The 24785-nt window shown below is 43.5% G+C and overlaps 1 protein-coding gene and 1 long non-coding RNA gene across 3 annotated transcripts in view; one reads left to right on the top strand and one right to left on the bottom strand.

Moving 5' to 3' along the window:
• Positions 1-24785, top strand: part of LOC121658431 — a 59083-nt gene that overhangs the window by 25986 nt on the left and 8312 nt on the right. Inside the window, exon 2 of one of the 2 annotated variants that reach the window (XR_006013968.1) lies at positions 8508-24704. This is a non-coding gene — a long non-coding RNA (uncharacterized LOC121658431). The remainder of the gene's footprint in view (positions 1-8507; positions 24705-24785) is intronic. The other variant, XR_006013967.1, reaches the window with a different exon arrangement.
• Positions 10193-24785, bottom strand: part of SVEP1 (sushi, von Willebrand factor type A, EGF and pentraxin domain containing 1) — a 120729-nt gene continuing 106136 nt past the window's right edge. Inside the window, exons 46-50 of the mRNA XM_042015335.1 lie at positions 24506-24676; positions 19416-19511; positions 16607-16702; positions 13928-14021; positions 10193-12750 (exon numbers count right to left, since the gene is read on the bottom strand). Coding sequence (XP_041871269.1) covers positions 12720-12750; positions 13928-14021; positions 16607-16702; positions 19416-19511; positions 24506-24676 — 488 coding nt within the window. The 3' untranslated portion in view covers positions 10193-12719. The remainder of the gene's footprint in view (positions 12751-13927; positions 14022-16606; positions 16703-19415; positions 19512-24505; positions 24677-24785) is intronic.

Genomic DNA, 24785 nt, shown 5'->3' with positions numbered 1-24785 from the left:
TGAGGCCATGTTTCCCTGGAGAGGTGGCCTAGAAATACCTGGACTTGGAGGTAAGCACTGCGGAGGGAAGAGCAGAGATTATTCTCTTCTCCCTGTCTCATCTCTCCCTCCTCCTTCCTTTCACCTTGTTTCTGTAAAAATAAAATTAGGACAAACAGGAACCAAAACACCCTGGGGGACCATGAACAGATGTGATAAAGGATGTAGAAAATATAAATTATTTTGGAAGGCATGGGTTTTCTGCCATCCTCCTTTCCACAGAGACCAGTGCACTGGAGAGGAACATGGGATCAGGGGTATCTTCCCACTGTACTCTGCAGGTGCTTGAGGCTTTTAAGTAGCAGCCTCCTGGGTGCTGCAGAAACAGAAATGCAAAACAAAAGCAGTGGAAAGTGGAAAAGTATGTTCACAGACACCTTTAAGAACAGGATCTATGTCCAAACCAGGGCTTGTGTGCTCTGGCATGGCAGCCATGGATACACACTAGCACTACAGGCAACTCCCTGGGATGATGGGAGGGATGGAGCTGCAGACCAGGGCTGAGAGTTAGGCTTTAGCCTATACCTGGGACTGGAAAAGGCTTTTCCCTCAGTGCAAGTCCCTGTGCAACCCACACTTGCATGTGGGTTTGTCTGTGCCTGCCCAGCAAAGGCAGCTCATGTCCCAGGTCTGCAAGGAAAGTGATGGGGGATGAGGGGTTTGTTCAGGAGCACACCATGAGCCCACAGCAGGGCTGGCAGGAGCCCTGGTCCAGCTCACTGGGATGCATCATTGCCCTGAAGAGAGGTTGCTGAAGCGCTTAGTGGGGATGCACAGCGGCTGATACCACATGTATAAAGGCAAAAGGCTCTGGCTGGACACAGTTGCTGTGCCTCCAAGGGAAAGAAAAACACAAATAGGATGAAGGTAGGGGGAAAAAAGACAAAAAGCTGTATGAGATGTTACAGAGATGAGGAGGAAGATACAGGTGCAGTTACACACAGCACAGAGAAAGCCAGACTGTGTGGCAACCGCTCTATGGCTGCCAGTTCAGCTCCAGCATGGGGGAAGGTGGCGGGGCAAAGGGATTTCTGCAGAGACTGGCAGGGCACAGGCAGCGGCTTTGGACTTCCAGGAGAGTCACTGTCCTATTGTGAGATTTAAGCTAGAGTTCAGGAATCTGGCCAGCTCACAGGAGAATTTATTTGGACATATCAATCAAACTGCATCGAATCCTGGCTGAAACATCACAAGGTTGGCAGGGAAACAGTCATCTTCATCTGACCTTTTTTTTGGCCAAACTGGAGCAGTATGTACTTGGTTTGCTCATGTGGTAAAAGCAGTCCTTCCTCCTAAAGATGCTTTGGAGGAAGACCAAGGAAAACAGCCTGTTCCAGGAAAAAGACAGCAGCTAAATGTCAGTTTTCACCAAGAGCAGAGCAAAATTCCCTCAGAAAAGGACCCTCAAGGACTGTTTTACCAATGGTAGCAAAGCTCTTCAGGTACCTGGGTGCAAGCACCATTTTCAGGGAGAAGGCAGAGGAGCTTCTCATTGTAGTGCAATGTAGACCTCTTTTCTGCACTGGATGGGAGCTGTACATTGCTCAGTGGGGATGAAGGATCCAATCCCCCAACAAAAATCCCAGTGTGGAGGCTGTCTCTTGTGGGTTTGCCAGGCTGGTCTGAGTTGGGAGCTTTGTCTGCAGGCAAAATATAGGCGACTGGGACCCCAGGTAGACAGATTTGGGATTGCGTGACTGTGGGAAGTATCAGCAGGGCTAAAAGCCTGTTCTCAGGCCTTCCACTGTTTTTGCCCTGGGTGGGCAGTTGGCAGTGAGGGTTACTGCTGCCCAGTGCCTCCCCCCAGCAAGCAGGAAGGCTCCAGGTCTGACCTGGATCTTTCCAGACAAGAGTGAACACCATGAAACAAACTTACGAAACATCTGGCTTACTTTGAGTTTCTCTCTGTTTTTGTTCCTCTATTCTAACAGGCATCTTCAGCAGAGGATGTGCAATTGCAGTACTTCACATCTGGATGTGTCAGTCTTGCAAACTGATCTGGTGGGCAGTGCTGCTGATGCAGTGGCTAGAGCCAGATATCCTACCATTTTCTAGAGAAAGTTTGTGAGGACTAAGCAGCCCAGAGCCTTGCAGAGCTACAGCAGGCAAGACTCTGCACACTTTTGCAGAAAGGGAATAGTAAGCCTGAAGGCCCAAACTGATTGCATCCTAAGACTCAGCTTTTTGCCTACTCGGATCTTTTTTATTTCTCACTGCTTCCAGTTATTTGCAGCTTTTATGGTCCTGATGACCTGCTATGTGATTGGACATGTGGCTCCCCAAGGTTTCTTGAATACTCCTCTGTCTGCCTTTGAGGCAGAGGGTACCCTGGTAGTGGTGACATGTCGCACTTTTGCTCCTGCATCCTCAGACACCCCACCACATCTCTGAGAGCCCCAGCAGCCATTGACTACAAGCTCTGCTTTGGAGACATGGGCTGGCAGCAGTATAGCCTGGGAGAGGAACTGGAAAGTCCCAGCTCCAGCCCAGACTGTATCTCTCCATCTTGAGTGCATGGCTGGGCGGATTACCTGATGCCTATGCTTTAGTTTCCCCATCTTTGTAGATGGCATCAATACCTGCAAGTCTTGCTATGGAAATTAATTACATGTGGCTGTGGTCTGAAAACTGGCCAAGTTCATGCCGATCTGCAGAGGATCTGCCCTGTGACACTTCGGACAACAGCCTGGCATCGCATCAAGTGACATCCATACTTCATCTTGTCAGAAGAGGAGTGGCAAACCAACATGGGTGCAGCAACACATGGGTGCAGGCAGGAACAGAGAGCAGCAGCAGCATCCATTGCATCAACCCACCATTATCTAAGCAGGGGTGGCAGAGGAACCTGGGCTTCTGGCACCCTTATGTAAAAGCCTGGCTGCTGTCCTGGCAGCCAGCTCTGCCTTTGAGTGCATGGGACCAAGGAGTTCTGTAGCCCTGTTACAGAACAGCAGGATGCCACACAGGACATAACATTGCTCTTGGAGGCCAAGCCTGGGTTTTGACATGACAGCAGCATGATAGTTCAAGAGATAGAGGCCAGTGCAGCTTCCTGTCAGTCTGCAGAGGGACAACAACTTTGTTGCCATGAAGACTGACTTTCTCTCACAAGACTCCTCACAGGCTGTCTGCTCAGGGTCCCATTTGCCCTACTTCCTGCTGGTTGAAAGCACCCCTGCTTCCTGCAGGAGGTGTGGCACTCTTGGCCTTAAAACACCCCTCTGTGGGGCTGGTTGCATCCAAGCACTTTGGAGATATACACTCTGTATACAGTTCCTCCAAAGCAGCTGAGACAACATGCTGGGCATTGCTTCTCCATGTGGCTGCTGTGTGGAGCAGTGCTGCCCCTGCAAGGGGTCTTACTGTGCCAGGCTGCAGGGCACTGGCTGCTCTGCATCTGGCTCACTGCTTTGTAGTCTTGAGGATGCCTGCTTGCCTCACCATACCTGTATAGGCAGGGCTCGACTAAATCTCCCACCAACAGGCTTTTGATGTTTTTAAATTAGGAGAAGTCACTTTAACCATGGGCAGCTGATCTGATTTGTCCCTTGCAGCCCATTCTCCATCCATGCCTGGGGAGATGTGGAGCTGGCACAAGAGTCAGCACTACTTGCCTGCAAATGGCACACAGTGTATCCTCTGTGCACGTGTGTGTGCATGAGAGAGGTATAGAAATAACTCATCTGATGGGGCATGTTGGCCATGAAGGTTTTCTGATAGCAGAGATTTTCTGGATTAAGTGATGCCCAAGTCATTTTATTTCCCAATGGAATTTTTTGGTATGTTGGACTATGTGGAAAATCCAGTTTTGGTCTCGTTGTCCTTTGACAGGTAGTCATCCTGGCTGTTATTTCCTGCTCTAGCCCACTGATGCCTCATATAGATCCTGATCCTTGATTTGATTTGAATTTCATTAAACTACACAGAAGGGTCTTTGCCCAGCTATGAATACTGATTACTGGGGATATCTGCAGCTTCTTTTGGGCCCAAAGGCACTCACTGGTGATGAGGACAGGGCTGAGAGAGACATTGCACCCAACTACATGTCAAATGTGACAGGGTTCTGAGCATTTTTGGGTCTGACAAGGAACGTGGTACCAGTGAAGGCAAGTTCTTGTGCAAGCCTACTTCAGGTATTTTTTGCCCCAATCTTTAATACTAAGGTTGGTTGTCCTCAGGTAGTTGAACTGAAAGGCAGGGATATGGAGTAGACTGAAGCCCCTATAAGTCAAAGGGAAGTGGTCCCTTGTAGTGTACCCCAGGGTTCAGTGTTGAGGTCAGTTTTGTTTAAAATCTTTATTGATGATCTGGATGAAGGGACTGACTGCACCTGCAGTCAGTTTGCAAATGACACCAAGCTTAGTGGGAGTGTTGCTCTGCTGGAAGGCTCTGCAGAGGGATCTGGACAGTCTGGAATGGTGGGCTGAGGCCAGCTGTATGAGGTTCAACAAGGCCAAGCGCCAGATGCACTTGGGTCACAACAACCTCACATGATGATGGGAGGAGTGGCTGGAAAACTGCCCAGCAGAAAAGGGCTGTAGGGTGCTGGTCAACATCTGGCTGAACATGACCCAGCAGGGAGCTCAGGTGGCCAAGAAGGACAATGGAATCCTGGCCTGTATCAGCAATAGTTTTGGACCAGGACTGTGGGGAAACAGTGACTGTCCCCCTTGTACTGGGCACTGGTGAGGCCCCTTGAATGCTGTTCCCAGATTTGTGCACCTCACTGTAAGAAAGACACTGATGTGCTGGAGCATGTCCAGAGAAGGGCAATGGAGCTGGGGAAGGTTCTGGAGCACAGGTCTCATGAGGAGCAACTAAAGGAGCTGGGATGTTTAGCCTGGAGGAAAGGAAACTACCTGAAAGGAGGTTGTAGCCAGCTGAGGGTTGTTCTCTGGTCCCAGATAAGTGACAGGACAAGTGGAAACAGCCTCAAGTTGCACCAGGGAGGTTTAGATTGGATATTAGTAAAATTTTTTTCACTGAAATGGTTGCCAAGCATTGAAAATGGCTGCCCAGAAGTCACCATCCTTGGAGGTATTTAAAAGATATGTGAATGTGGCACTTGGTTTAATGGTCTTGGTAGTGTGAAGTTAACAGTTGGACTCAATGTTCTTAAAGCTATTTTCCAGCCTTAACAATTTTATGATTTTGTGGTCCACTTTTGCTGCACAGCTTTTACCTCTATTGCCCTAAGGCCCAATTACAGATCTTCTGGGAAATATAAGTGGATGGACAAGGCTCCTTCTTCTAATTCTTGGTCCTTAAGTGCTTGATGGTTTTCGGAGTGCTGGTGTCCGTGTACCAAGTCATTCATCCCCAGCCATACTGCATTCTATACTACTTCTGCATCTTTTCCTAAATAACCTGAAATTCTCAGAAAAACCTCAGTAGCTTCTTGAAAGCAGAAATATAAGAAACCTTCTGGATTGAGCTCTCTGACTGTACATTGTGCTTATTATGCTGTATCATGCCTTGTTCTATACTAACTCAACTCTAGTCTAGTGTGTCCTTACAGGGAGCCCAGCCCACAGGTAACTCAGAAAACTTATATGCTTTTTGGTACAGTGGGATATCTGCTCCACTTATATTCAATCCTTTGTTTTATATAACCCCATAGCCACCATCAGTGACTCCTCTCTGAAGTGTCCTCAAATGTGGTATTTATACACAGCAGCCACTCTTATCTGGTTTACGTATTCTTACCAGGGATGAAATCAGAAGAACCCCATGCTTCTGGAACATTTAGGCTGCAAAATCACACTCTGAGCAGGTGCTGTGCAGTGTGATCCTTGGTGGCATGAACAGGGTCCCCCCGCTCCTGGCTGGCTGTGTTTATCTCCCTTATTTATCTGGCATTTCAGAGCGTCGTGACTCCAGACTTGGTGACATTCCTCCTCCTCCCATGTGGACACCAGCTGCCAGCTTCATATAACAGCACACACAGGAATGGCAGCAACATTATCTCACTGGTGCTGGCCAGAGAGAAATCATACCTTTGTGGGACCAAAAGTAAGACAAAACAAAATTTACACAAGCTCTGCTGCTGCATCTCCACAGTGCTGTGGGTTGGTCTTGGTTTTGCTCTCCTCTCATCTGCCATCATTGTTTGTTTCCAAGCATGAAACCCAAAGCAAGTGAGGGTGGGAACAGCCAGCTCACCAGCCTGCCTTAACACTTCCCTCCCTCCCCAGGGACACATTCATTTTGGTTTTTTTTTTTTTTCTGTTCCCCTCAGGAAGCACTGACTTGTCATTTCTAACTTTAATTTCACATAATTTTCCTTTAATATGATTATCCTTCCTTCACATAATTTATTCTCACAGGTGCTTATAGCACTTCCCTGCAATAAACAAGATTAACTAATGAGCTCTTTATCCCTTACCCTACATTGTTAACCAAGCTCTTTAATAAAATCAAACCCGACATCTGGCCTAGCAATACCTGACTGGGCAGCCACCTCTTTTATCAACTTTCTGCATTCAGCTGATGGCAAATATTCAGTGCCAGGCACTTAGCAGCCATCTAACCAGTGTCTGCAGGGCAGACACAGTTTTTCATATTTATTATAATCTTGTGATGACTAAGGCTGTAGCCCAGAAGAATGCTTAAACATGTTTTAAACTGCATGGTGCAATTAAGTACCCTTAATGGTTGTATGACATGACCATATACTTGAGTGGTTTCTAAACTGCAGCTTTCTTGAGGTTTCCGTTCTTGTCATACACAGCCTCCCATTTTGCCACCCCTTCTTTTCCAGCATGGAAAAACCTCCCCTCACCTTTGGGAATTCCCCAAATGCCCCATGCTAGGTGAGATGGGTCCAGAGTTGTGTCCAGGTTCTCCCTGGGCAGAGCTATAAGACTGTCCCTGTTCAGCACCACCAGTAACCACTGCAGGCATTTCTGCCCTCATCCTACTTCCCAGGGAAGGACTATGATCCTTCCTGGGCTCCCATGACTGGTTCCTGGTGTTACTTCCTGGTCCTACCCTCTTCCAGGGTGAACAGGCAGTGGCGGAGCCAGGACAAGGTCCAACTCCAAGGTTTTGTTTTTTGCAGAGGGTATAGTGAACCTACCTTTTCCTTGAGGAATTGTCTCCCTCCCCAGCTGAGCCAGGGATAGGCATGCAGCCTGGCTTTGATGCTATGTGTGGCTTGGAGGCTGCCAGTTGATATTGCACCCTCCAGAAGCAGCCAAGAGCAGTAATTCCCTTGATAATTCCCTTGGCACTGAAAAATATTTGGGACCGGCCTACTGTACACATGAAGTAGATGGGATCTCTGCATATCACAGGACTCCTGTGTCCTATGCACCAGGTCAGGACCCTGGTCATGACCTCGCCTATGAAACTGCAGTCTCATGGACAGAGCTGCACAAGGATAGATGCAGAAATCAGTTGTGAGCCACAACAGTGGAGCAGATGTCAGGGAAAAGGGCAACCCTAGGCTGCTGCAGTGCAGCGGGAAAAGGCAACAGCATCTTCTCCCCAGCTATTGTAAGCTGATCTGGATGTGCCTCTGCTCTGTGCCTTTGGTGTCTGCCTGGAAAATGCAGACACACACCCAGCAGCTGCAAGCATAACCAAGTATCTGTAAAATGAAAAGCATGGCCAAGGAGTGCAAGAGGAAGGGATGGCAAGGCAAAGCAAGGCAAGGCCAGGCAGCAGCAGCTGACACTGTGCCTCCCTCCCAGCCAGTGAGGCTGCTGGCTTCATATCCAATGAATCCTGGCCACTTCTAAGTTAGCTACAAAAAATCATGCCACTCCCAAATGAGGAAGAAGGACTACAGCCAAACTATTGAAAACAGAGTGAAATAAATGGACTGTACTGAGGAAGCAGCTAGGAGGGGATAGGAAGGGAAGGCATGACTAATAGGCAGCCAGGAAAGCCCTGGATTTGTTTGTGGGGTATAGATGAGCTGGGAGTGGTGACTGCTGTGATTGTTCTTTGCCACCTGGTTGCATAACAACAGACTGATTTCCTGAGGCTGCTGGCATACAGCATGGCAAAATTTGTCATCGAGGAGAGAAGAGCACTGAGCAGAGATCCAGGGTCAGTCCTCACCATGCTCCTGGCCTCCTATGTGGTGCAGGCCAGCCGTATCACAGTGACAACCTGTCCCTGCCCAGCAGCCTCCTTTTCTGGCCTTTGCCATGCATGCAGGCTCTGGGTCCAAACAGAACTGGTGCCACTCTGCAATCAATGACATTGTCATAGCCTCAAAGTTTCTGGAGACAGAGAGAGAACTTGAGTTTTCAGAACAATCTGTTCAGCAGATGTTGGTTGCAAATGAAAATTTGAAGGAATAAGATTTACATTCAGCAAAGACACTAGACTGAAAAGATCAAGGTTAGTGCTGGTCCACTGAACTAGCAATGAGGTGTGAAGATGACATCTACAGAAGAGCTACCATTAGTAAATGTGATAATCATGCTTGAATCTCATGTGTCGTTTTAAATCTGCAGGACCTTGGGGGAGAAGGAAGGGCTCATCTGACCTGTAAAATGGGAAGACTTGAAGTGACTTTCTTGTGGTGGCACAGTCTGCCACTGTCTGGGAGAAACTCAAGTGTCTTGTTCACTAGGCCATGCATGATACAGCACAAAGTGGTCATGCTGGTCCATCTACAGGAGGCACATCTGGCAGGATGGACAAGCCTGCGCTGAAGAACCATGCCTATAAGCTTGTGAAGAGCATCAGCTTTTGCAGTGCTCCAAGCTCAGCAGGGACAGGTGGCAAGCCCACAGACCTTGATATTGGCAGACACTAGCAACACATCAGGCTAGAAAACAAGGGTAATGGAAATGCAGCCTTGCTGCTGGGAGAGGAGCTCGTCTTACATGGGATGGATATATGAAGAAGTGCTCTGCATTATGCGCGCGAGTGGAAATAACCTTAGAGAAACAGATCAATAATGATACTGCATATTCCACCTGGGCTGCGTCTGGGTACTGCAACTCCTGTATCTCACTGCTGGAAATGTGTGGTCAGGGTATGTTATCCCAGAGAAGAATCTGCAGTGCAGTAAAAGCAGCAGGGATCCTTTCTGCAGTGAGGATCCAAACTGCTCTAAGACAACTCAGAGATGCACAAACTGTTCCTGTGCTGAGATGCAAAAGAGATCTCTGGTCAGACTGTTAAGGTGACTCCTCATGATAACAACTGCTGGCACACACTAACCCTGTCCAGTGCCCTGCCGCTGTGAGATCAGTCACACACAAACATTTCCCAGTGTACTTCCAAGCAGAGAGACATAGGTGTCAGTAGATTCCTTTCAGAGTTTTAGCTTGTTCAGTGTTCACAACAAAGAGAACAGGGCCAAGGAAAGAGCCTGTTCTTACCACACTTCCCTTTAAATAAAGCAGTTCTCTGTGTTTCTAGAGCATGCACAAGATCTGAATCCATGTGCACAGGCAGCCCAGCTGTTCCCACTCATGATTATTACCAGTATTTAACGTACTGAAAATCTGAGATGCAGATTTCTATCTTTTCTATAACATACACATCAAATTTCAGGGCTTCATTAACAACACTATCAGTAACCTCACACCACATTTTGAGTAGCTGGCTTAGGGGAAGGCTTTCAAGCATTGCCCACTTTTTGCACTTCCAAGTCTCCATTACTGCTTGTGTATCCAAACCTTGACAGGCTTACAATATTACCTCGAAAAGCTTCACATCCTAAATCTTTTGACTGTTATATCATATGTGCTCCTTGTTTGGACAAGTGATATTTGAGTTACAAAGTTTTCTTTCTGCTACAGTCATTCTTTACCTCATCTATCCAGGAATACGGGCATTTCCATAGCTTTAAAAATTCCAGTACTGGTGCAGAATAAAATAAGTTGTATCTCCATCAGCAGTGAGTGAAACAGGTTTTAGTCTTTATGCCACTGGTAAATTTGGCTCTTAAAGGTTTAAAACTATGCCCTAGAAACAGAAAGGATTTGAAAAATGAGGTGCTAACTGCATTTTTATCTGCAGATCAAACCTGAACTAATCCAACACAACCTTTTAAGATTGCTGGCAATTATTTTGTCTTTCTGCTTGAGTGGAGGTCTATTTCTGTAGTCTGTGCCAGCAGATCCTAAAGGTAGGTTAATACCATTGTTGTGAGGCATTATGAAAAGAGTGCAATGTTGCCTCTATATAGGTACTAAACAGGGTGCAGCTTTATTTACAGTGTAAAGTGCATCACATGGAAGTCGTTTAAAACACACAACAAGCAGTGACATAAATGACAATACAGTACTGGGTAGGGAGGGAAAAATATTCCAGCAAGTATCAAAACATCATCAATAGCACTAATATAACAGCCTCTAGTTTCAGCTATTCTGTCCTAACACCACATAAGACAAAACGTGTTGACTGGGTTGCTCCCAGGACTTCACGTACTAGTCACTAGTGTGAAGCTGAGGTGCTAAAAGCTATTCTTCAGCCCTAAACTCTCCAGCAATGTCCTGCTAGATCTAAGCACTCTCTTCACCACTGCTGTTCTGCTCTGGAGATGACCAGGACAGAATCAGGGGACACACCAGAGAAGCACATTGGAAAAGGGACACCAATGTGAGAATGACATATAAATTAAGATCTGCTTTTCTCACCTATGCACTCTTTCCCTTGAGAAGTCCTGTGCTACTCACTGCAGCTTCCCTTCATTTGCTGGTAAGGCAGCAAGGAAGTCAAGCAGCAAAGTGCCTACAAATGGTGGTGACTGTGTGTTGAAATGTGGACATTACTTACTGGACACTTAACTTCAGTCAAAGCTGCAAACATCAATGGCTGTGGAGCTGGGAGAAGATTTTTGCTACGTGCTAGCAGAGTCCATTAGAAAAAGAAGGTTGTGGGAGCTAAAACCACAACTCTTCAGCTGGTTGCAGCTCCCACTGGGAAAGAATCTACATTCACATTAATCTGATCCCCTAATGACTCCTATTTTTTACTATCTGTTTTTTTTTTTTTTAAATTGGCTGAAAGCTCCTAATAGCTGAAAACTTTGCTTGTTTCTTTCTTCCCTGTTTCTGGTCTTGGGCTAACAGCCATCAGTTATGTGTCAGTATTTACTAGAGCCCTGTTACTGTAACTGCGAGCTCATTTTGGTGTCAGGGTTCATGCATAAAAGGAAGGTACATCCATGAAGGTGAGTGGGGTGGGGCAGTTGTGCACACTCTTAATCTGGAGGGTAGCTAAGCAGGAATAGGAAGCTACAGAAGGTAAAATTTATTTCTCCTTTTTCTTTCCCAATGATGACTGCAAATTACACTTTTCTGTTACTATTGGGAAAAATGGAGCTTCTGATCGATGAGTCTTCGGTTCTGACTCCAAGATCTTTTTTCATAGATCAGACTTTTTGTTTACTGATGACAATTGCCACATATGTGACTTCAAAAAATGCATGTGATTTCTGCCTTGTAATTCCACCACCCTACTTAATCACAAATCTTAGCATTTCAGTTCATCAGAGTATGACTTAATGGTGGCACTCAGGTGTGTGCTTTCCTCAGATGCAATGGGATTACCAGTGTGAGAAAGAGACATCTGATAGCATGTATGCTCTTGGTATTTCTCAGTCAGCTGAGCATTTCTACATGTGTGTGTTCTCAAGACAGGCTTTTTCCAGTTTTCTGAGGGTTCTGCATAACAAAAATGCAGATAGCAAACTTTCACCTGTAAACGTAACCGTTGCCTTCACTCTCCGACTCAGGGGCAGTCAAATACTGGGACCTAAACCCCAGATATCAAAAACATTCACCTAGCAGGTAGCTGCTAGATATGTACTTCATTTACATAGGAAAGGGATGGTGGTTACAGGCAGGTGGTGTGTCCCATGGCAAAAGGAAAGTGCAGGTTTCAGAGATCTGCCTGCTTCCTACTGCTGGCTCCTGGATTATCCAGTTTAGAGCTACACCTGCACTGCCTGTAGGTCAGAAAGCTTCCAAGGCTCCTGTTGGCTAGACTTAGTCCATTCTTCTCTCAATGAGATGATGTTCCCTCATCTCTTCTACAATTTTGACTATTTAACCAAGAAATCTCAGGTAAAATTCATGCAGATGCCTCCCATTAAGTCACTCTCCAATGAAGTTAATGTCACATAAACTACACTACAGAATCTTCTCCTTATGCTCACCAGAAACTGTGGTTACAACACCGACTTTATCACATGCAGTTATAATTTTTATCAGCTGAAATTCAGAGTCAGGCCCAATGCAGAGTTTAGTGGCTCTGTCAGCCTTGTGTAACACTCTTTACTGTTGAGTTGCTGGACAGTAGTATGCTTTGGCAGCTGGTAAGCAGAATTGCCATATTCTGTTTAATCATAGTTGGCAGTATAGTACAGTTTAATTAGTTTACTTAATGTAAGAAATGGGAGGGACTTCACTTTAAACAACCTCTTCCTCAGTGGACTGTAGGAATCTTTACATTTGTATGTGTATGTGTGTATGACATCTGTGTAGCAGCATATATTTGATAACACTTTTGTAAATGAAAAATACAGAGTATTTCTTTAAAAATTGAAAGGTATTGTAAAAATGTATCACAAAATAAAATACAAAACAAGGGAGCTGGGGAGGGGTGGGGGAAGGGAAACAATGGATTTGATTTACAACGCATTAGATTCCAAGCCCTGGTGCCTAGGCTGAAGAAAGATATCTGAATGTAGAATTGCTGCTCTGATGTTAAAAGGGATAGAATCCAGCCTTCCGTTTCCTGCATTGAAAAACCCAAACAAAATAAAATCAGGGGTGTGCTGAACATACCAAACGATTAACAGTGAGGTACAAGAGGATGGTGTCTGAAATTATACCAGGGATTAGAGTGCCACAGCTCAAAGAGGGGAAGACAGTAGGCATGGGGAATAGAGATATCTGACATTTAATTTTAGTCATGGCTCATCACAGAGTAGTTTGGAGCTAGTCTTGTTCTGCATGCTGGTAAAAGCTTTGGGATCTTTCAGCTTCCCCTTATAAATCACACCTTGTTAACCTGCAGCAGTGATTCTCTGCTATCGTGGCATTTGCCTGTATTATTTTAGAATTGTCAGAAAGGTATCATACCCCATAAAGGGCCACAGGTAATGGAGGCCAAAGCTTAACAAAATATGAAACAGATGTCAGAGCTTGTTTCAGTCTTCACCCACCCACTTGTGTTTGGGAAACTTCCTCTTAAAACAGCTCTGGAAGGGACAAGCTGCTAGACTCAATCCTGCAGGGCTAATGTCACAGGCTTTGTCTGTCTCCTGCAGAAAAATATTAATATTCATGTGGTTCTTATTTAGCTCTCCAGGATAATGACCAATGTGTTCAGCAGGAGCCTGTGTGAGTCGCGGTATAAACATTTTTGCTATCATGTGTTTTATGGCCCTAGAGCTGCCAGGAGATTTGAACTGGGACTTGCCTCAGAGGCAGTGTGTCGTACTCTTTAAACGATTACATCACTCAACGCTGGGTGTAAGATGACCTATTATTTATAACAACTCTTGCATGAGCCTAGTCTTGAACATGGACCCAGCTGAGGTATATACAGTTAATAATGAGCTCTAGTAAACAGTAGGCCACTAAAATTTCCTGAAGAATATTCTGTATTCCATGTCAAAACTCCACTTCCATTTACATCATGAAAAACCAGTCTAAACATTGCAGGTTTGCCTGTCTCCTTACATGTAAATATACAATTTTCTGAGCTTTCTAGAAGTTTGGCAATAATTTTGCACAGTACTCTCTAAGATCTATCCATATTGCCCATAAATCTTGAGGCATCTTAAGGTTACTGTTTTACAGAACCTAGAGATGCTCGAAATGTTAAAATTATTTGCTCATTGTTCAGATTTAGAGTTCAGTAGGGTATGATTCAGCCTAGCTCTGGGACAGTGCTCAGCAACACTTACCTAGAGCAGTCATGTCCAGTCCAGGAAGAGGGACAGTAGCACCGATTTGGTCGTATGCACTTCCCACCATTTAAGCAAGGCGACTGGCAAACAGCTGCATACAAACACACACACAAATTTGCATTAATGAACACAACCACAGCAAGCTGATTAAGGAGCAGGGCACTGAAAATCCATCCTGCCTTAGGAATGGAAAGGGCAGCCTGAGAAGCACACGTCTGCTAAGTGTGATTTGACTCTATTACTTTTGCTGCATTGTATGAGCTGCATGAAGCAGCCAGTGTGTAATTTTACATTGCCTTAAAAATTCTGTTGTTTCTGATTCCAGTTAAGACAACAAAGGAAAGTGGAAGCAGGAGGAGGAATTAGACGAGTCATAACATAAACTGGAGAATAGGAATAAAATGTAGACTTTTTTAAAACAAGGAATGTGACAGCTTAACACTAGCCAAGACAAGCAGACATCAAACATGGTAAAAAAGTATAGAAAGAAACAGCAGAGGAAGTTGAAGGTCAGAAAGCCATGTGCAGATCAACACTAAGCAAGGAGTAAGATTTCACACAATGGCACCTATGTGGAGACAAAGAAAGGAAGCAGAGAGTGACAGTAAGGTTCTGAAAGACACTGGATAGCCCTAAGAGGTGAGACTAGGTGCAACAGGGTGTTAGAGAAAAACCCCTTGTCTACCTTCCAGGTCATGCTGAGCCTAGTTGAACATGCTTTCTTGTGACAGTCAAACCCAAGGATATCAAGTAATCAAACAAGAGTCAAAGTTTCAAGTCTTCCAATCAGTTTTGAGATTGAAAGGTAAAGAACCATACAATTTACAGAACCAATTTAGATACGCACTTAATGAGGTACTTCAAACACAGACATGTTTATTGCAGGAAAATTGAAAGATGTGAATACTTTGAAGTAGATAATGCCAGACATAGAGAACAGACCTAAAGATACTAGTGAGGACAAAGGCTGGGTAATATTTTTGCAAGGAATATGCATCAGGAAACACTGATTAACACGGAATTACAGGAAATGTAAATGAGGAGTCACAGGAATGCAAAAAAACGACTCCAATTCCTCTGGGCCAAACAAGAACAAACAATGGCAGGAGGCTGTAGTGATAGGCCATCCATATACAATTAAGTGCACCATGTAGGTAATGTTGAAAATTACTTCTGATTTTGGAATGAAGCATATGATTGCAACATCTTTAGCTGTCACTGAAGTACTTCTCTGTCACAGCATAATGTCAATATCAGTAGCTGAAACAAGAAGTGATTAAAAAAACTTCATAAGCAGTGTCTATGACGCAGATGCAATTTTCACTAGAATTTTCCCTTTAGCTACTGAAAAGTAAGTCAAGCCTGTACAGATTTGAATTTCTGGCCCAAAAGTGAAGAAGCCATCTATCCTCCTCAAGCATCTATTACAGCTGCAAAGCTTGTGAAATACGAGCGGAAATGATGCATTATGTGTTAGGCAAGAGTCCCTTCAAAAGACAATAGTTCAGAGTTAAAATGCTCCCTGTGGTATTTCAGTTTTCTGCAGAAGTGTTGGGTTTGCAGTGTATCACACAGCTTATCCCCTAAAATCACTATTCTTATCAGTTAAACAAATACTATGAACATTCATTAACAGAGGCATGGATTCCTTCCCAGCTCACACCATCAGCTACTTCCAAGTCTTGCAGGAAGGCAAAACTGGGCTTTCATGTTAAATCCCTGTTAAAAATAAGTTAAGGTGCACCCGGACATAAAATACAGTGAAGAAACTGCAAAAGATATTTTTCAAAATAGCTAATATTTGTAACTGTTTAAGATCTAATAATGATTGAAAGACATTTCAGTAACAACTCAGTTGCTGAGTTTTACTGTCTTTTCACAGGGAAAAGTCTTTCCAAAACTGGCATTTGTTCAGTTTTGATATTCTAAGCCTCAGGTTCAAATATTTTCCATAACTGCAGTCAACCTCATCTCACACAAACTGACTGGTCAGGACACAGACCTGGACATCAGGAATCACTACCGTCCTCCTACCCCTCTCTATTTTTGTGTGCTCCATGCCCTTCACCTTTGGTTAGATGCAAGTAAGAGATCTAGTAAAAAGAAGTGCACATTGGATTTGTTCAGAGAACTTAGATGATACCTAATGTAAGGCAGCCATGTATGACGTACCCATTAAACTCAACCACCCTTAAATCCTTGCTTTGCTCTGCTGTCTTTCCTGATTCAGTACCCAGGCAATTAGTGGGAATCCACCAAACCAGACAGCTATGTGGTGAAAAACCTCTACAATACCTGCAGCTTGTTTGTCAATTTAATGATGACCTGAATTTCCAGAAGATGAAAATGAAAATCATGCCCTTGGAATTGAGAAGAATTGTTTTATTCTTCTCCCTGGAAACCCTTTCTCCTTTGCATTGCTTTTTGCAGAGAGTACTTTGGGAATACTGTCTGTCCTTTACCAGAGCAAGATTTTCTGGGAATTTTAAAGACTCATCAGGGAGGGACTAATCTGAAAGTAGTTTACAGCTGGGGACAGCAACTCCTCCAGGAATATGATTGTAGGCCTAGCTTTTCCTGCAAGAAGCTTAGGAGTTCCATGAGTCCCTAGAGAACTGTGCTAGGTATTGCTAGTAGTCATAAAAAGTGAGAAAAAATGCAGGTGAGAAGTTTTACCCATATGGCAGCGTGATCCAGTCCATCCGAGGGGGCAGTCACACTGGTAAGGGGCCACACAGCGACCTCCATTGAGACACGGCAGAATGCATATTGCTAAGGAGAAGAGCAGAGAACCAGAGAAAAGCATTACCTCCCATGAAAGCAAAGAATAGAGTGTGCAAAAGATGAACTTATGTTTAAATAGAAACTCCACTACCCCTTGAAGTGATTGCATGGAGTATCAGCAGAGTTGAGCAGGATCTACCGACAAGGCATGAGAAGCAAATACTGCTGGCATGGCACCCAGATATGACAAGGAGTAGTGGCAAAGAAATGGATAGGCTGGAGCAATTCCTAGAGTCCCTCAGATGCTTGGAGGCCCTGTGTTCATGGGAAATGAGCCAGGGCTGTTTCCTTTTATCCCAGGTATAATATCCACAGACACTGGCCACTTCTGTGGTGGTCCTAACAAAATCAGTTCATACTTTAATTACAAAAATAGGATTGTTCATGAATTCTTTGGACTCACAGATGTAGCATCCAAAACAAGTTAATCTATGCCCCGCCCATAGAAAAGCACTTTGTCTAGGCCAGTAAAAACATGCTGAGACAGGTGAGACCGTAAGTCCCCTGGGGAAAGGCAGCTTGGATACAAGGCATTTTGGGTGAAACAAGACTTGGGCTGGAACCTTTGGGGAAGAAACAAAGCACATACCAAGCAGCTGATGACCTCTGGACAGAGCAACAATCAGGCTACACTGCTCCTCTGAGCAGATCTGCAAAACTCCCATATGTTCATGATTTAAGTACCTTCACAAAACTCTTATCTCCACTATGTTAAGTGAAAAAAGTACTTGAGGGTACATGCTCTAATAAGAGCAAGGGTTGAGCTGGGTCTCAAATTTGGACCCTCAAGGGGCACTTCCATTAGAGTTTTATATTGGGAGGGTGAATGAGGTCTGAAGAAGACTGAGGTAGGGGTTCTTCCTCTTCTGCTGCTCAGCAGAGGTCAAGCTGAGCAGGTGCCGTCAGCTTGGATAAGAAAATAATTATGAGTTTCCATGGACCTCACATGGACTAACCCTTATCACTGAGAAATACTTTTCTATATCATTAAACTTGCAGTAGTCTGCCTGTTTTTTAGAATGGACAGGACTCTCTTAGGAAGATGGATCTTACCTTTTCTGTGAAATGTTCTGTGAACTACAAGGTGACTAAATTCTGTCAGCAGCCTTATTGTGGCCTGATCCTGACAGACGTGTGCTCAGTGCTAGCACTCAGAAATTCCTTGGGCTTCCAGAACAGGCCCTTAACTTCAAAGACTAAGCCCGTCTTTTCTGTTCACTGGCGCACTTTGCTTGACAAGCAATGCAAACTTGGGGTTGCACTGACCAGTTGTGCAAATTCTTTTCCTGAGCTGGGATGACAGATTGAAAGAGCTGGGATCATAAATGAAATGGCTGGTTCCAGAGAATGCTTCAAGTGTCATTACTGATGAAACTAATAAACTCAGCTGTGGGATGCCAAACACAATTTTGTCAGACACAGTTTCTGTGTCTGGTACTACTTCACAGTTTCTGCTGAAACTGTGAGACTTACATGACTGAGTTGCATGTATGGCTGTGGTGATACTGACAGTCATAGGGACAGAAAAAAGGGCCTGTGTGAATGTACCACATGACTGGAGTTTCCATAAATGCAAAAAGACAAAACTTGCTGAACCTCTTGTTCTCATTCTGTATCTACCACTAATTTGTGCCATGTGCAACTGACACTGTCACAGAGAAGACTTGAAAGCTGCAGAGATAGATTCAGAGGACCATTTTAACATATGATACATCTTAAATGCTTGAACCATATTCTTCTCCAAGAACTAGATGAGAATGGGCACAATTTTTGTAGGTTTCCATGTATACTCAGAGTCAGGGGCAGTGACTCAGATTCAGGGACAGTGACACCACCCCTGCTGTAGATGTTCTTGGAAATGCTAAAGCCTTACATCAGGGCCATACTGAATACTAAATACAGTAAGGGTACTTTCCTTTTCTATCCACATAGACCCATGCCTTACCATGTGTACAGTAATAAGGCTCCTCATGCAGCAGCTATGCCAGCCTGAAAGGGTTAAATCTCCCAAATTCCTTGTGCTAAGACCACCATGAAGAAAAAGTGAAACATGGTTCAAACTGGCATTCCCAAATGTTACCCAAGGAATTTCTGACACAGTCAACAGTCAGATTTGGTTCTTTTCAGTGAGAACAGGTCCAGTTCTCTAACCATTCTGAGATCTATGGCAGGAAAAGCCAGTCTAGAATTTGTGAGGTAGAAATACACAGGTCAGCAGGGATAGCATGGAAAAGGTAACACATTGCAGTATTTGAACAATGAATTGTTGAGGTTCATAACCACAGGCTGATAAATATGTAAGCCAAGAGACTAATGCAGCCACCAGCAGAACAGTCATGTCTCCTCTGTTCTAATCCCTGTTTGTTCCCCAAAACTACCAGGTATTGCTGTTAGAAACAGACTCTGGAGAACTGAAACAAGGTATTCTTCAACCACAGTGAAAGAGCACCCAGAAACAAAATCACATCAATTTAAATATTGCTTGTTTTACTTTGAAGATGTCAGGGAATGGTTATTTTTCTAGAAACAAGCCATAAGTATATACCTCTCTGATCTTTTTCATTTGTCAAGCAGAATGTATTAATGATTTTTATGGTTTTGGCTCTTATGCTTTTTTATTTTCCCACCTGGTTCACTGTGGTAAATTCACTTGTCTTACCTACAACACCCTAGAGATTAGTGTTAGGGATGATGTACGTACGCTCCTCGCAGAGACGGCCCATCCAGCCATCGGGACATGAGCAGGCGTTGGGTCGCTCGCAGATGCCACCGTTCTGGCACGGGAACCGGCAGACAGCTGGAAACAGCGCGATTTCATTACTAATTCAGGACAGTGAATTAGAAGCCTAGCAACTCAGAATCTTGCACAGGTCTTTGCAGTTGTAAAGCTTAAAGCAGAACAAACAAATGCAGTGAAGTTCAGAAACATTGCTTGATTCTGATTTCAAGGGCTACATCATCTTCTGGCTCTGTGTGTTTGATTAGGTACTGTAAGCAAGAGTGTGGGAACCATTAAGACAATCAAAAAATTATCCATGGAAAGAATGAAAATGTAGACCTATTTATAGTGGAATAAATTATTTGGAAAATGTTCCAAGGCTGACACTATGCTTTATCTGTTTTTCCCCACTAACTTTTGTAAAACAAAATGAAATACAATACCCATACAATACACCATAAAAACCTATTACCTTCCTCACCCCTTCCTCAGGCCTTCTGAATTGGCTCTGGAATGGAATCTAGCTTTCTTCTACCCTTGGTATGAAACACCAACATAATGCCATCTGGCTTAATATACGGTATGTCTAAAGTAAGATTAACACTGCGTGGTAGAACAGGCAATTTTTACTGCACTATCATCCAGCACAAGGAGAAGTGGCCAAAAAGGGTGCAGCACTGGCACAGAAGGTGTTCATCTGTGGAACTCAAAGTGTGACTGTAAACCTCACTTAGCATTCATGCTGACTAGTGCCCCTTGGCTTGCGTTCCTATTAATAAGCACCTGATCATAAAAGTGCGGAATTTGGAGTGGACTCCATCATGCTGGGCCAGTATGTTCCTTGGACTGGATAGACTTTGGACTTCACTGTCATTTCTATAACACTGCACTGTATCTTGTCTCACACATCCAGGAAAACCAGGACTACTTTAGAAAATCACGTGAAAGCTATGCACAAACATATTATGCTTAAAGATCATTGGGGAAGTACAATCTTTTCCCGTTATAAAGGGAAAATGAAAAACTGTGCCTTCGAGACAATACTACAGAACAAATAAGTAATCAGACTGACAGCAATCTCAGGAAACTCAATCTGAACTGCTAATTGCATCCTATCTTTAACTAGTCATTAGGTGACCAAAATATGCATTTAAGCTTTGAGTGTTTCAGATCTTGTACAATATTAGCGTTAAATACAAACAGTGGATTGGCACACTGAAATACTGTTCAAACCTGAAGCCCACATTGGAAAGAATGCAAATCTTTCCCTCAGAGAGACAAACTTGAGTCACTCCTGGAGCTAAGCCATGCCAAGATGCAAGCTACAGCTTGGAGTCTGTTGAAATGAGGCCAAAGCTCTGCCATTTTATTTTTCAATCTCAAGAGCCTTCCCATCAAGTGTCAGCTGATAATGAGAATGGGAAGAGACCTCTGAAAGGTTAACATAATTTGCAATATTTTAACTGTGATTTTGAAAATTTTTGTTGTAAAAATATCTATTACTACACAGACAGCTTGTCTCTGGGTGTTGACTAAAGCAGAACAGTGTGCCAAACAGATTTCTTTTGAGCAATGAAAACACCATTTAAAGCTACCATTTAAACGATATTCCACAAATGTATAATGGCATGTGAGATAAAAGATTCGTGTATAAATGATATCCCATGTTAAATTCAAAGTCCATGAAATAAGTTCTCTGAAATGTATTTTCTCTCACTGTCAATGTAGAAGATGCAGGTTTTCCATGAGATACAAATAGCTTTGGATGGCAACTCCATGACACTCAGTAATCAGATGTCAGGCAGATAGGCTTTTCCTGGATTTCTGCCCAGGTCATGGTTATGAAACTGGACGAGACTGTATCATCCCTAGGTATGCACTTGTTATACACCAATTTAGGCAAGCAGAGACTATTTGTCTGTAGCTGTGGGGATTATTCTTATCAATGGACAAGAACTAGAAAAATGCTTGGGACTGGAAATTAAGCTGGGATCTCATTATCTTTTGGACTTTTTGCTATTGTAAAAGCAAGCAGGGCAAATGCAGTCCTGATCTGCTGGGGAGAGAAAAGGAACCATCAACTGTGACTTTAGTTACTGGTAGTAAATCTCACATCCACAGCACCAATCTTTTGAGATCTCCTTGCAAATTTATCTTCACAGGACACAAAAGCATTACACTCCTGCAAGACAAACATGGGTCAGAAGGGGAAAAATAAATTCTGTTATCTGTTCTGAGCTTTGGAAAAAGCTTCTCTGTCATTGCAAGTGAACAATTTCCTCAGGCCCCAGCTTCCCTCTCATAATGTTCTTGTTTGCTGAAGGAGTACGAACTTTCTGGTTGACAGCTCCACACTGACGACTCACAGTCAGTAAGATGTGGGAAGAGGGCAAACAGACAAGACAGATTTTAGAGCACTTCAGGAAGAATTAACTGGAGTCAGGTAAGCTGTGTGCATCTGTGCAGCCTGACGAGTCCTGCAGATATTTACAATCAGCAGATCCAGGCTAATACTTCTCACCCCTGAAACTCAGATCAGAATCTGGCTGGCAACCTCTAACCAGTAGTGATTCAGGCAAGTGCAGCTGTGGTGAGAGCTCTTCCAAAGAAGCTAAAGAAGTCTGCTTTTTAATTATAACATTTATGTTAACTAACCTGTTCAACCAGGACAGAATGTTTCAAGCAGGCTTAGGACACATTAATAATCAACTCACACAGCCATAAACAAGAAATGCAGCATGAGCCATTACAAAGAGTGCTTTCATGTTGTTTCTGATGTAGACCACAAAGGCTTGGGTCCTGTAGGGCTTTTGTTAGGAAAATCACTCACATGAATTATAAAGCAGTTTTGAAAGATCACTTTGACGTGTCATGAAAATGCAGGAAAGTCCTCTCAGAAACATCGTTAGTTCTTTTTAGTTCCCCTTTTAGGTGAAAAGAGGAGGGAAATGGTTATTCCTCTCCCCTAATACACAGGTTATCCTGCTTTGTTTTCCACCCTCATCATCTGTTCACCTCTTCACTTCATTTTTTAAAAATAATTTTCCCTAATACTTATTCCTCTGAACAGTCCCAGTAGACTCTGCAGTGTTGCAAACAGAACATGTTTGACAGTGCTTTGCAGATGAGCCCTTCCTGGTTGCTGGTAACAATAGGCATGAACCTTTCCTAGCAGAGTTACATCTCTTGGGATAAAATATGTGAGTTTGCTGTAAAATATTGTATAATTGTAAATATAAAATAAGAATAAAAAGTAAAGCTGGTGATATTAAAGGGACAGTTGAACAATCTGAAGTGTTAAAATTGGAATAGATAATATCCAAATAATTTTGCTAATGAATTCTAGCTTAGGTAAAGTAGCTATTATGCAGAGATCCCTTGAATTCTGTAGCAATCACAGTTTAGAAATACAAACTTTTCAGAAACAGCCTCGTGCTTTGGTAATGTGAATTTCCAACAGAACTTTTGGATACACCATGACAACTGAAGTAACTCAGATGCTTTTCCTTCAGATCTTCTCTACTTGGCTGCTTGATGGGTAATTCTTCATGGCAGTGGCAAGCCATGGTCACAAAACAAAGACAAACCTGTTTTTCAGGAGAAGCTGCTCTATTCCTGAAATATTCAGGAGTTGCAAGCCCACTTCTTTCATTCTGGTTCTCGTCAAAATGCTCTACTGATCCATGTTTTAGGCAAGACATTATAATTATCAGATACAGGAATTTAACTAAGTGCCTGCTTTCATAGAGTAGGGCAACTCAACTTGTTTAGGTGTCAGCATTCATAATATTTTGCTGTCAGAATTAATATAAAAAAACTGATGAGGGGTCCATGATTAGCCAGGCTTAGTGCAGTATGGAATCCTCTATCTCCAAAGGGCTTCTGACCTAAACAGAAAGTCTCTGAGGAAGGAAGAGCTGTTGCTTCTATTTTGACATGGGGAGCTGAGACTTGCAGGAGGAGAGGCAGACCTGACAATTCTGATAATGGCTCCAGTGTTCCCAGGTGAGTGTCCTTGAACTTTTCTTCTTCTGTGTGAACAGGAATGGGTCTGCTTGTGACTGGCCATGTTACAGAATGGGTCTGCTTGTGACTGGCCACTGCTGTGTTGTAAGGTTTTTTTGCTTTCTAAACAGAATACCTAAAGCTCAACTTGTCATATGGTGGCTGTTCCACAGTCTGAAATAAGACCTCAGGTTACAGCTAACTCACTGTTCCACAGCCACCCAGCAGCAGAGGCCAAGCTTCTGATATGGAAATGGCAGATGGCAAGATCTTTTCCACCAAAGCCCTATGACCCTGGAACTCTTTTGCTATGTCTCATCTGTGGCTTTACCTTAGTATTTGAATATGGTTATATATGTTTTTTATTGTTGAGTTTGTCATCTCTTCTGTTTTGTGTTTGTTACCCCATTTTCTGTTCAAAACTTTTCATTTATTTGAATGTTCTTGTATGGAAGAGTTAATTCTTTGCTTGAAACAAGTGAATGTTTTAGCTCAACAGACTGAAAATTACAAATACCTGCTGGTATGCCAAGTGTAGAAAGGCTGGACTTTGGTATATTGTTAAACCTATGAATTTTCTAGAGTGCTTAGTGTGTATTATTTAGTCAGCTGTATCAATCTATCTTTTATTGCAAACTGATTTTCAGGAGCTGCCACACTTTAAACATAAGCACCCATTTGTTCTATTTTGGTTTCTGCAGTGTTCGATTTTTGACTGTGAAAAACTGACTGGCAGTGCTTCTCTGAAACAGCTCAGCTTGTCAGAAAGATGACTGGTTCTGCCATTTTCTCACAAAAGATGTCAGGAGAAAGGATCCTAGGTGTGGGATACAACACTGTAGCAAAAGAAACTGTAAGACTAGCAAGGACTAAAGAGAAAAATTACAGGAGCCTTCTCTTTAACTTAGAAATAAAGCAAGAACCTGGACTTTAAATGCTGTGAATGAAACTACAACTGCACTGAAACTAGCAAAAATTTCACTTTCATTTTTATTGCACCTAGGATGACACCTCTGTGCTTATGGCAAGTTAAGATATCCTTCTGTTAATAAAAAAGATATCCTTACCTTTGCAGGTAGGCGGTGTTGTCCATGTTCCATTTTCCAAGCAAATGCTCCGCATGGGCCCCTCCAGCATGTACCCACTGTAGCATGAATAGGTGATCATGTCTCCATACTGATAGAAGCTACCATGAATCAGAGCATTCTCTACATGAGCTGGGGGACCGCAAGATATCTCTAAACAGAAGAAACCATCCAGATGTTGGTGAGCTGCAGTGCCTACATGATGCAGGTTCTAACCCTGGACACAATGCTGTCCAGGGGAGGTGCCAGAGACACACCTCTG

The sequence above is a fragment of the Corvus kubaryi genome, unplaced genomic scaffold, assembly GCF_017639235.1.
Source record: "Corvus kubaryi isolate FWS band 111438036 unplaced genomic scaffold, C.kubaryi_AGA036_p1.0 split3-37296, whole genome shotgun sequence".
Lineage (NCBI taxonomy): Eukaryota > Metazoa > Chordata > Aves > Passeriformes > Corvidae > Corvus > Corvus kubaryi.
This window is presented reverse-complemented; position numbering and strand designations above follow the sequence as displayed.